The 13,040-nt window shown below is 37.2% G+C and overlaps 1 protein-coding gene across 1 annotated transcript in view; it reads left to right on the forward strand.

Annotated features, from left to right (window-relative positions):
• Positions 1–13,040, forward strand: part of CNTN5 (contactin 5) — a 541,975-nt gene that overhangs the window by 511,921 nt on the left and 17,014 nt on the right. The window contains exons 18-19 of the mRNA XM_027849527.1: positions 8,599–8,785; positions 9,224–9,336. Of these exons, the coding sequence (XP_027705328.1) occupies positions 8,599–8,785; positions 9,224–9,336 (300 nt within the window). The remainder of the gene's footprint in view (positions 1–8,598; positions 8,786–9,223; positions 9,337–13,040) is intronic.

Below are 13,040 nucleotides of genomic sequence, written 5' to 3' on the forward strand. Positions count from 1 at the left end.
GATTACTAACTATGTAACTCTGGGTAAGTCATTTAACCTTTGTCTTCCTCACTTTCCTCATCTATAAAATGAGGATAGTTATAGCACTTTCCTTCTGGGTTTATTGTGAGAACAAAATGAGATAATATTTTTAAAGTGCTTTGTAAACCTTAAAGTACTATATAAATGTTAATTATCATTGTTATATTATAATGCTATACTATTACATATAATATCATATTATGTTATATTGTATCATATAGTAATATGGTATATTTTATAATACATTTTCTATATTATAGTTTCTATGTATTATTTTATAATATTCAATATAACATATTTGTGATATATAATAATTTATTTTATAGTATGGAATGCCATGTTATTTGATATTGTTACTATTAATAATTATTATTATTATCTAGCTCTTGGTGTTATTGCCAGGAAAGTGTTTTGTAATAAAAATGTTTTGTGTAGTATTACTTGTCCTTCATGACTTAAAAGTCTCTTTGAACCCATTTTATCTTAAGCCTATACCATCTCTTAGGGATAACAAGTTCCAAAAATTCTCTGCCTATTATTTGTAGCCCTAGGGGATGCTCCACACATGTAGAACTCCTAGAAAATCTACCCTGGGTTCAAAGTATTCTGTGAGTCTGCAATCCACTCAGACCCATAGCTTGAGTCCCCTCCTTTTACTAATCATTCAGAGAACATGATCAGTTCAAAGCAGAAGCATTTAATGAATATTCTGCCCTCTCATAAACCTTGGGCACAGTCTCTCACAGATCGACACACTTTACCTAGGAAGACTGAACATATTTAGGCAGGACCTACAAGCAAGAGGCACATATATAAGAACCCCCCCATGAGCAGTATGCAGGTAGAAAGAACGTATGACTTAGGCACAGATGTAGAAGAGCAACCACCTATGTGGAAGGATCACCAGGATCTTCTGGTGATATTAGTTTGGGCCTGCTTCCTGGTGCGTCTGGTGGGCAGTTTCTGCTAGATATTGATCCCTTCTGTTCTTGTAGTTCCTTTGGGCATGTAGTGTCTGCTGTTCTCCTTTATCTCTTTGTCTCCTGCCACCTATATTGGGCTTTTAGCTGAGTTCTCTCATCTGTCTCTCTGCTTAGAGTCAAGAGTCCAAACTTCAGTTCTTTTAGTGAAAAAAGCATATAGGATGACTCTCTGGGAGGCAGAAGGGGTAGAAATACTGGGGGAAATTTTAATGATGTTTAAAAAAGAAGAAATTAACAAAATTTGTGGAAAAAGAAAAAAAAACAGAGGCCTCGCACAAGCAGCTGTGTAGTTGATTCTCTACATAAGTAGTAAAATCTGTCTAGTTGCAGACTTCACTTCCAAGGACCAAGTTGTTCTATAAAATAGATCATCTAAATTAATTAGAACCCAAAAACATTTAGTCTGTCTTTGAATCTACATCTTCCTCCTAGCAGGATCAGCCTCTTTGTCACAGAATACTATCCCACTTAGAGCTAAGAAGACGTCTTTAATTCCACTAAATTCTTAATTTCCAACCTGTATGTTCCTCAAATCATTTCAAGAACTACCTTCTAACAAATTGCAAAGACAGCCCAGCTCTGCATTCTGCACCCTGAGATCCTTTGGGTCTTGTCATGTAAATGAAGCCAAGCAAGCAGGAAAAAAAAAACAAAACAAGAGAAGAGTACAAGGACATTGTTTTCTACCCTTCTGCCCCAAATTCTTCTGTGCGTGTGTGTGTGTGCGCGCGCGTGTGTGTGAACAACATTCCAAGTGTGAACTGCCCTACATAGGAGTTACAAGTAAAACATTTTTATATTGAACTCCAAAAACCATATAAATTATTCTTTTGTAATGAGAATTTGTTAGAAATAACTGTTGCTAAAAATCATATTCTCAGAGTTCAGGATCTAAAAAATATATATTAATGTATAGTATTATATAGTACTACATATTTGTATATAATATATAGTAGTTAGTATATAAAATATATAATTGTATATGGATATAAATGTGTATATCTACATATATAAACAACAAATTATATGTGTATATACATATGTATTCTATATATAATACATCCATACACACGTGTACATATACGTATATACACCATACACACACACACACACACACACACACACACACACACACTCATACATATATGAGGTACTCACATACAGCTCAGAGAATCAAGAAAGGAGAATACAGCTAGGAAAATCAAGAAAGATCATGACCAGAAACTAAAAGTAAGTTAGAGAGCCAATTAGCTTAGGGGGATGAGGGAATACAACAAAAAAAATTCTATGATTTTTTTTTAAATTCACATATAGTATTTAAATTCTAGAATATTATATTGTTCATAGTATTTATTTTTGGGCAGCTAGGTAGCACAGTAGATAGAGTGCCAAGCCTGGAGTCAAGGAGACTCATGTTCCTGAGTTCAAAATCTGGCCTCAGACACTTCCTTAACCCTGTTTGCCTCAGTTTGGAGAAGGAAATGGCAAATCAGTCCAGTATCTCTGCCAAGAAAAGTCCAAAATGCGGTCACAGAGAGTTGGAAAAATGACTGAACGATTTATGTATTTTAAAATGCCATCATGTAAGATAAATTGACATGGAGTCAGGAAAGAGTTTTAAACTTGCTTCTAATACTTGCTAGTTGTACAACATCCTCTCTCAGACTCACTTTTCTCATCTATAAAATGAAATGTGCACATAAAGTGCTTTCAAAACCTTAAAACATTATAATAAATGTTATTACTATTATTATTATGTGTTACAATGAAGACTAAAAGCCTCCAGTGGGTAATAATAAACAGGGAGCACAGTTTTCAAACATTTCTTACAGCACACAAATAAATGCCTTGCCCTGACTGAGTCTTGTTATTAAACACATGCTCCTCCTGGTGACTTGGTGGTCAAGAATTTCAAGCCCATATCTTTGCTTAGTTTTCTGTACATAAGGAGACTTATGTCCCATTTCCATGGTTACAGAAGTTATGTGAATGGTTATAAAGTACACTATCTCTACCTTTAAGTAAGTTTTAAAGTTCCACTGGGTTACAGCAGCAGATGATTTTCAAGCTACTATGATTATAGGTCCCCAGGTACACACTATTCTATTGATTTCCAATGGAGATAAGACCACACAGTCATGGATTACAGTAATGGCTTGATAGATAGTGATAAAGTCATTGTTGACCTTTTTTATTTTAATTTAAATTAAGATTAAAGTAATGGATTTTTTAAAAAATAAATTACTTCTCCCAATATCAAAGGAAAAGCATACTGTTATAATATTGTATTCCATTAAGAAGTCCAGATAGTTCATTTCTCATCTTCCATACCCCACCCACTTTGGAGCATGGTCTTCCAGAGACATTCATATTATTTTTGTTTTACATGAATGCTCAAAGGATCTATGCACTCATTTGCATGTGGAATTACCCCTATCAACTTACAACCAGTTTGTGACATAAGATAACTTCTGGGGAAATTCTTGAAACACCTAAAGATGAAGTGATTTGTCCAGCATTACACAGCTAAAAAAATGTCAGAGGTAGAATTTAAATTCCGGTCTTTCTGATTCTAAGCCTAACATGCTACCCTCTATGTCATGTTGCTTCCACATTTTCACTTCACTAAAGGCTAAATCACTTTAGAGTCATCATCTCAAATTGGAATTTTCCTTTTCTTCAATCACTGTATCATTGTAGCAGGTGGAAAAAAATACCTATTTTTGACTGAAAGAGCTTCCATGAGCTATGGTTTATCCTGAAACTCTGCATTTTATTCTTCTAATTAATCTTTCTAATTAATCTAATTAATCTTTCTCTATCAAACATCACATATTTGTGCACATTAAATACAAAATCTACTCCTATAACTGTTTTTCCCTCTAGATGTTATCCCATGATATATCTGGGGAAAAATAGGAATGAACCCTAAAATCAAAACAAGAAGCCCCATTGTATTCCTACTCTTCAGTTTTATCTTCTTTGGATAGTAGTGACATCTTCTGGGATAAGTAAATACAAGTACTTCAATAAACTATTCTCATCATAAATTATTCTCATCATAATATTCTTACTCCACTATAAACTGTTTTTATCTCAACCCCCCTAACTCCATGTTCAACAGCCTCATCAATATTAAAAAGAATGACTAAGCATTGTTTATTTACCTAATTTGATTTTTTAAAATTCTACCCTTCAGAGTATGAATATCTATGGGGCACAAAACAATTATAATACATGAAACATCATATTGGTGTGTGCTAACGAATACCAATCATGAAGTGTAAATTGAATAATTGTGCCCAACACAGCATTCAGGTCTGGAGACTGATGTTCTGCCAAATCCAAACAAGCAGGGAATGCCCTCACTAATAAAATGCCCTGCATTCAAATGATGATATTTTTTTTTCCAAATCCTCAGCAAGAGAACCTATCTGACCTTAGATGTTATATGAGTAGAGAGGCCAGAGCAGAGGTAACTTGGGGTTCCAACTTCTTAGAATAGTCCCAAAATGCATTGAGCTAAGCACTGCGGATACAAGGAAAAAACAAAAACAGTAATTGCCCTCAAGGAGTTTATAGTCTAGTGATCCTGGAATATCTTCAAAGTCAGCTCCATATAAAGTTCAATAGAGTAATTGAACTGAAAGGGCAGAAACTATACATGGTGATAATGAGTTCTGTAGCAGAAAGAAGCAGTTACATGAAGTATATAGGTTAGGCAACATAGGACTTAGATAAATTATTGGTAGTGGTAAAGCCTTTCTTTAGGGGAGGGAAGGGAAGATTTGTTTGTTATTATTATTTATCTAATGTATCAAACTAATGAGTTTTGTTGGGGGGAGGGAAGGGATTGGTCAATTTTGAAACCTTACATCTAAACATTAATCTTCCTCCCCAACTACCAGAGGAGGGGTAAGGACCCACAAGGATGACTCAGCAACTAAAATACAGATGGATAGATAGAAAGCAGCTGAACCACCATGAAAAGATGTTAATTGCTATTGTCTCTAGACTGTATATTTCCTCAGCTAAGCCAATAACCTGGGTAACAAGGACTTCTAAAACAAAAAGGAATTTGTTAAATGGCATGAGGCACGTGTTTGAAGAGGAAGAGGAAGCTTGTTCTGAAAGAGCACCCATTCTAAGAGGAAGCTCAATTCACATATGAAGGACCTGGGGACTTTTCACCTATAGAAGACTTAGTGGGGACATGCTACGTTTCAACCAAACTAACTTACTTTCTCTATCGGTTACACAACATTCCTCTTCTTGTCTTTGTACCTTTTCCCAACACCTAGAATCTATTCCCCAGTTGCCTCACGAAAATCATTACTTTCTTCAAGGCTTTGCTTAACTCCCACCTACACAAGCCCATTCTGATCCTCTCAGTTACTAACACCCTCCCCACTGGAAATAACTTCATATTTTAATTTGGTAGGGTAAGGGAACAGAAGAAGTTCTGTTATTTCACTGGTGTGAGTAAACTCTCTTTATCAATAGGCAATTCATATGCAATTTACAGTCTCAGAGAATTGCCTGGGGAAATGAGAAATTAGGAACTTGCTGGAGACCTCAAAGCCAGTATGTATCATAGACTAGACAATACCAAGGGTGGATCATATTTAAAAAAACAGTTCATCATTTAGCACTGAAGTAGAAGTTTCTCATATTTTATTCCACCATGATACAAAGAGAAATGGTTTGTAGATTCTAGAGTTTTCCCCCTGGGTTTCGTCTCCTGTAACCTGGATTTTTATCCCACAAAAATCAGATATTAGACATTTTTCTTTAGCTTAAGAGGCTTAGATTTATAGTGATTAATCAGTATATTAAATGTTTAATATTAAAAGGAAGCCAGAAGGCAAAAGTATAAATATAGACTGTTGAATATTACATTTAATCATGCTCTAGCTATCCAAAATATATTTAATTATTTTACAGAAAGCCTGACCCATTTAAAAATAAATAAATAAGCAACAGAGGAAATAGAGCATGCCACTGAGGAAAGAAATAATGAGTTTGTTTCTGAACTGAGTGAATTCTCATACTGCCCAGCACCTATGAGTTCACTTTTGGCCCAGTTTTTTCCTAGTTAATGATCTGCCTGGAAATCAATGAACCTCAATGAAGGAAGCTATTCTCTTAATATGAGATTCTTTATGTATCTTGTATGTGCCTTTTTCCATTCATGTTATCTCACACTTTAGAGTGTAAGCTCCTTGTGAGCAGTGAATACTTTATTTTTGTTTTTTCTTTATATGCCCCAATGCTTGAGGCAGTGCCTAATACACAGTAAGTCCTTAATAAATTTGCTTACTGGTTGAGTGACTACCTAATTGTATTTCCCTTCTATTTAAAGTAGTGATAGGATTGAGACATACTCATGCACTTAACAAGCATTTATTGAATACTTACTCTGAGCAAAGCATTTTTAGCAACTGTGGGAGAAACAGATACATAAAATAATCTCTAAGGAAAGTGCCGTAATTCTGTGAGAAGATTTGATACACCATTCTATGAGAGTATGAAGAAAGGAAAAATCAGGGGAGGTTTAATGAAGTATGGATTTGGAGTTAACCCTTAAAAGATAAGACGGATTTCAGTAAATGAAGATGGCCAACAGGATCTTCCAAGTATAGGAAAGAATATGAGCAAATGCATGGAAGCAGTAAAGCACAGGTATATTTGGGGATTGGGGAGCAGATAAATTTGGCTGAAGCATAAGATATATTAATGAGAGCACATAATGTAGAGAAAGAACACTGTGGCCAGGTTATGAAGCAACTTTAGTGACTAGATAAAGAGTATGTATTTTAGCAAAGTAGGAAAAATGGCAACCATGGAAGGTTTTTGAGCAGAGGAATGACCTATTTAGAAATGATACTTTAGAAAGCTTAAATCTGGGCAACAGTGTTTAAGATGGGTTGTAGTGGAGAACCCAGTTAGGAGAGCCCTGTATTATTATACAGGGTAGATGTAATAAGGTAATAAGAACCTTAACTGAGGTTTTTGACTAGAGAAATTTAAAATATGAGATGTATGCAAATGGAAAAAGTAAAATCAGTAGGATTTTGTTATTGCTACGCCATCAATCAAAATAAGGATTATGATAATGATAACATCATCTTGTCACTCTTAGAATGTTTTTTAAGGCTTGCAAAGCATTTTATTCATGACAATCCTAGGATAAAAGGAGTGCAGGTATTATTATTCCCATTTTACAAATGAGGAAACTGAGACTTAGAGAAGATAAATGACTTGCAAAAATCACACAACTAGTAAGTGTCAAAACCAGGATTAAAAATCAGGTCTTTGCTAATTCCATGAGCTCATTCTATGACATCACACCCTCCAGCAGGACAAAAGAAGGAAAGATAGGAATCCAAGGTGATTCAGAAGGCTTGAATCTAGGACTGAGTTAGTGGTGGTACCATTAAGAATGGAGTCAGAGGGAGGAGCAGATTGGAGAGCTGGAAGAATGGTACTGAACAGTTTAACTTTAGACCTGCTGAGTTTGAATTGCCTTTGCCTTCTTGAAAGAGTTTAGGAAATATGAGTTACGATTTGGGACTTCCAAATGGAACTGTCCAGCAGGCAGCTGGGAAAAATAGATCTTAGTTCAAGAGAGGGGTTAGAGCTCTCAGTTTAGCCTTGGGAGTCATTCACATATGAATTAGGTTATCTCATTTGAATTGGTTTAGGTTCAGCGCTTTGGCAGGTCAACTAGAAAAATAATCTCTCTTTGATGAGGTAAACATTTTTTGTCTGAATAAGGATAAGACTTTGTTCATTAAAGACCAGTAACTTGGTATCACAAAAAGAGCAAATTTAGTACACACAACAGGAATCAAGAACTTGTTCCCCAGAGAGGTCACCTTGACTTTGGGATAAAGAAAAGAACAAGGTACTTAGGACAAATCATACTTGACAGAAACATGTTCCAGAAGACTAGCAAGTAAATATCTTTCCCTTTTTCTATTGGGTAGCCATGCTATTTCCATAAGACTAACCTGCTACAGGGTATCCTAAGGTATTCTGTCAGCTCTTATTCATTATCCTGACACAGATTTGGGGACTGTTCTTTAGTCAGAACCTGAAAGGAAATAATGCTTATGCCCCTTTCCCACCTGATTCATTCAAAATTTCTTAGCTTTGCATGGTAAATGGTCCCAATGACCTATGAGAGGTGAGCTTGCCTTGAGTTTCTTTGAAGTACTTTTGATTTCCTGTCAGCATTTATCCTTTGCTGTTCCACATAGCTGGTCCCAGCACCTCATGCCAGCAGGCTACTGGGCAGTGTATTGCATTGATCTGCTCAGCACTCATGTGACATAATAACTCCCCACATTTGTGAGAGAGGCAGGTATGCATGCTGCCAGAAAAGGAACAGCAAAGGTTATGATTTCAATGATTTTTCTCAGGGTCTGTGTGTGTGCGTGTGTGTGTGCGTGCGTGTGTGTGTGTGTGTAGTGACAAAAGAGATTTTACAATCTGTAGATATTCATTCAGCAACGTCTAAGAAAGGTACAAGCCCTCCCAAGCATAGAGGAAATGTTGTACGTTAATCTGTCTCATTATGATTTGTCAACAGGTGAGTTACTGGAAAGATATGGAGCAAGAAGAAGCAGCTGAAACAGTCAAAACTAGGGGGAATGAGTCATCTATCATTCTGACAGGATTAGAAGGAAATACATTGTATCACCTGACAGTGAGGGCGTACAATGGTGCTGGATACGGACCAGCTAGCAGTGAAGTGCGGGCAGCCACCAAGAAATCTCGTAAGTGACCTGGGATCCTTGTTCTTTTCAGAGCAGGGGAAGACATCTTCAGCAGTTGTAGATTCCACATGGGCTACATACTAAACAGGGTTAGAGGGTCATTTTGATTCATAGTCTTGCCTCAATGCTTAGATCTGAATTCCAAAAGAATAACAAGAAATTTTGCATTCACAATAGACAAAGGTTATCTTCTTGTGAAACAAAGCTAAGCGGTTTTGACGCAGAAGGGAGATAAAAGGATTCAGGTTCATAAGCTCAGCAGAGTAGCTATTAAAATGACACTCCTGGAGCAAAAAAATACCTTATCCAACTCTAGCTGGAAAGAAGCCTATAATGTCAGCCAACTATAAGCACAATAAAACATTGAAATACCAAAATTAAAATGAAGAAATGTATTTAAATGCATCCTGTCAACTTACTTTTACTTTTATTTTTCAGCTCCTAGCCAAGCACCAAGCAACATTATGTGGGAGCAGCAAGGCTCTCAGGTTTCTCTTGGTTGGGAACCTGTCAGACCATTAGCAAACGAATCAGAAGTAGTAGGCTACAAGGTTAGTGTTTTCTCTATTCTTCTGTGAGATTACTTCCCAAAATGTTTCTTTTACCTCAACCTTAGTTTTCATAAATAAGCCATGCTTCTGTTCTTTCTCAGTCTTTTTCAAATTATGTATGTAAAAGGTATCTTTCCCTCAAGCAGAGAAGTCAATACCGTTCAAATCAACTTCATTGAGTAGATCATGTAAAGTGGTTGGGTCAGAAGAAGATAGCAAAGCAAAACCTGCCACATCCTGCCAGGAAGAAGAGGTAGTGAAAGACATGTTGAGGGTCAGTGAAACACGATCACTAGTTACTGGGATGCCAGAGCAAAGAACAAATAATGGCAGCATGTGGCACTCAGTTTCATTGCAATGAAATTGTTACTACTTTTGTGAATTTTAGAAGAGCCAGTTAAAAGCAGTGACAGATGTCCCAAAAATTAGTGGATTGTTCACAAGGAAAAGACTGCAGGGTTTCAGTTTGTCTTCATTTCATATGCAAAAATAACTCCCATTGGTAGCAGCATCTTCACATACAATTGTCTCAAGTACCTGTATGACATCTATAAACATAAAAATGTTTACAAATTTCACCTTGGAATACTTCTAATTAATAACCTCTAACTTCCCCTATGTGTGTGTGTATACATACATTCATACACACATAGGTGTGTGTATGTGGAGCAAGAGAAGAAAGGAGAGAGAGAGAGAGAGAGAGTTCAGCAGAAAGCATTCAAAATTATCTTTTGTTTTTTATAATACCTAGCCATTAGTAAGATTATCATGCCTTAAAAGTCAATGTGGTAGCATCAGTTTAATATTGCTTATCATATTATTTATAAAAGTGTTGGCAAATCTATCATCATAAAATTCTTTGACAATTTATTTTTATTAGACAGATGCATAAGTACTGAGACTAGGCAGTGTTAAACTATCATAGAGTATTGTACCGGCCGCGCCAACCTTGTGCCGGCAGAGCCAAACACTCTCCTCCTATAAGGAGCAGGCTGCCAGAGTCATACTAACTAGTCTTCGGTGCCTACCCGGATACACACACAGAGACGACCCATCAGGAGGCTGCCAACACCCGAGTTTTATTCAGAGGCCATCACAGCAAGGCCAAGCAGGAAGGCCATAGCAACAGAGCAGGAGCAAAGAGAGCCTGTGCTCCCACGCGACTCCGTTCCTAAGTACCTACTTAGCGCCTCCTCCTCAGCCCACCTACTAGCCAATGATTGTAGGGTCAGATACGGAAGGGGCTATCTGAGTTTAGCGCACCAAGAGAGAGGGAGTGACGCAGGAGGCTAGGACCGGATACAGGAAAGAGGCGTCTGGGATTAGTGCATAGACAAAGAGTACGTGACCTAGGAAGTCAGGAAGGACACAGGAAAGAGGCGTCTGGGGTTGACGTTGCATATAGGGAGGGGACTAAGCAAAGGGAACTCATCCTCTGCTGTCCCACTCCCACGTGGCACCGCCCCTTGCCTCAGGAGCACATGCTCCGGCTACTTCCTTGCACCCAGCTTATCTCCCATAGCACTGCCCACTGCCTCAGGCCTTCTCCGTACCCAGTCCATCCCAGTTCACCACAACTCCGCCTACCACAGCCCCTGCCTCGACTTCCAAATACCTAGATTCTACCCCAATCTTGCCACAACGTTCACCTGGTAGCTGCCAACATCAGACAGTCCCTCACACTCCAGACCAATGCTGGCATTTTCATTGGCTCCATTTGATTGTAATGCTCTCCTTCCTCAGCTCCATTTCCTGGCATCTCTCATTTCCTTTAAGTTCCATCTAAAATTCCACTTTCCACAGGAAGCCTTCTTGATCTTCCTTAATACTAATGCCTTCCATCTATTGCTTGTTTCCAATATAGAAAAATTCCCTTTATAGTTGGCTTGTTCATGGTTTTTATATTGTCTCCCCCATTAGACTTTGAGCTCCTGGAGAGTACAGACTATCTTTACCTTTCTTTGAATGCTTAGCACATAGCATGGTTCTTGGCACATAGTAAAAATTTAATAAATATTTATTGACTGACTGACTTGAGTCTTCCCCTGAGCCAGGATAGGAAAGCAACATGGTTCAATGGAAAGAGCATTGGATTTAGACTTAGGATATCTGGATTTGAATTCAGATGCTGCTACCTGTACGACCTTGAGCAAATCATATTTTAACCTCCCAAGGTCCAAGTTTCCTTGTCTCTAAAATGAGAGGGTTGGACTTTCTGGCTTCTAAATCTCTGATCATCTGAATTCCCTGATTTCCTTCACTGTAGAGTCGGAAGATAAAGTATCATCAGAACACATCTCCTTCAACACTCAATCCTTTCCTCCTCCATGGGTTTCTTCATCCCCACAAAACCATTCATGGGTAAACATTCCCTTCAAATCAGCATATGCTGAAAATTAAGGGGAGCAATTTGGTCAAAATCTTGTGATTCCATCAAATGTACAACCTAAAGACTCAGTTAGCCAGGACTATTAGATACCCTCCCTCACTGGAGAGTATGAGTTATGGGGCAGCAAAAAGTATGAAGAACTTACTGTGACCTGAGAACACAAAAAAACTAAGAGTCAGAAGTAGAGGTCTGAAATCTGGGTATCTTAAGTAATAATACAAAGGATGGAGTAACCAGATAGCTCCTTAAGTGAGGCAATCCAGACTTCTCACTTCTAGATGAGACTTGAGAAGAGTGATAAATTTCAAGAAATAGAAGGGGAGCTGCTCTAGAGGGACAAACTTTTGGTTAATTTTTGGCCAAAATCGAGATGTATAAAGGCAATAAACCAATCTTGAATTAATCAAAAAAAGAAATAAAAGCGTTAGTTACACAAGACAAACCAACAGAAATCCAAATGTAAATCAATCTTTTTATCTTAAAACAAGAAGTACTGACTTTTATTCCAAAGTTTGCATCCTTATGTGGATTAAGAAGGGACAAAGGGCTCCAAAAACTATACAGGCACAAGTAACCAATGGAGTAAAAATAAATTAAGCAAAAACAGAAATTCTTCTAAAGAACTTTTAAAAGACAAAGGGAGCTTTCTCCCTTACCCAGTTAGATCTGCTTCTTAGAAAGGGCCAGAGAAAATCATGGGAGAAAGTTCTACACCCCATTAAGATGAATAAGTTCTATCTAGTTTTACTGGGGCATTCCCTAAAAGGTAGTATTTTTCTTACCTCATTTAAATTTTGTATGCTATTTGGGAGACCCTGGGCTTCCTGCAATCTTTATTAAAAATTCTACTTTTATCAGCAAGAATTCCCACACACACACACCCAGCCTCTGCCAACAAATAGCAAGTTAGGAATGCAAATGTCATGCCTGGTGTGTAGACCATGGTCACAGATTGCTTTTCTCAAAATTTAATAGCTTTCATTTTTAGAAGCTGGATCATATTTGGCAATTTGCTGTGCATATTTATAAATTGTTCAGGTCAATTAATATTAAGTCCTATCCCTTATTGCTCTTTTTTGCATCTCCCAAATTAGAACCAACTACATATTTTATTAATGCCATGCTTATAAATGATCATGAGGACAGAATAAGAGCATCAAATAAAAGTACCTGATTTGATATATTTCATCCAAATAAATACTTACAGTGGTAAAAACCCTTTTCTTGCATATATTCCTCATACTTTAGGATCATGAGATTGTCCTCATCCCATACAATTTTGACAAGAAAAGGATGTTGCATCCAGATTCTTTAC

This window comes from Vombatus ursinus, unplaced genomic scaffold (assembly GCF_900497805.2).
Source record: "Vombatus ursinus unplaced genomic scaffold, bare-nosed wombat genome assembly UNPS02007612.1, whole genome shotgun sequence".
Lineage (NCBI taxonomy): Eukaryota > Metazoa > Chordata > Mammalia > Diprotodontia > Vombatidae > Vombatus > Vombatus ursinus.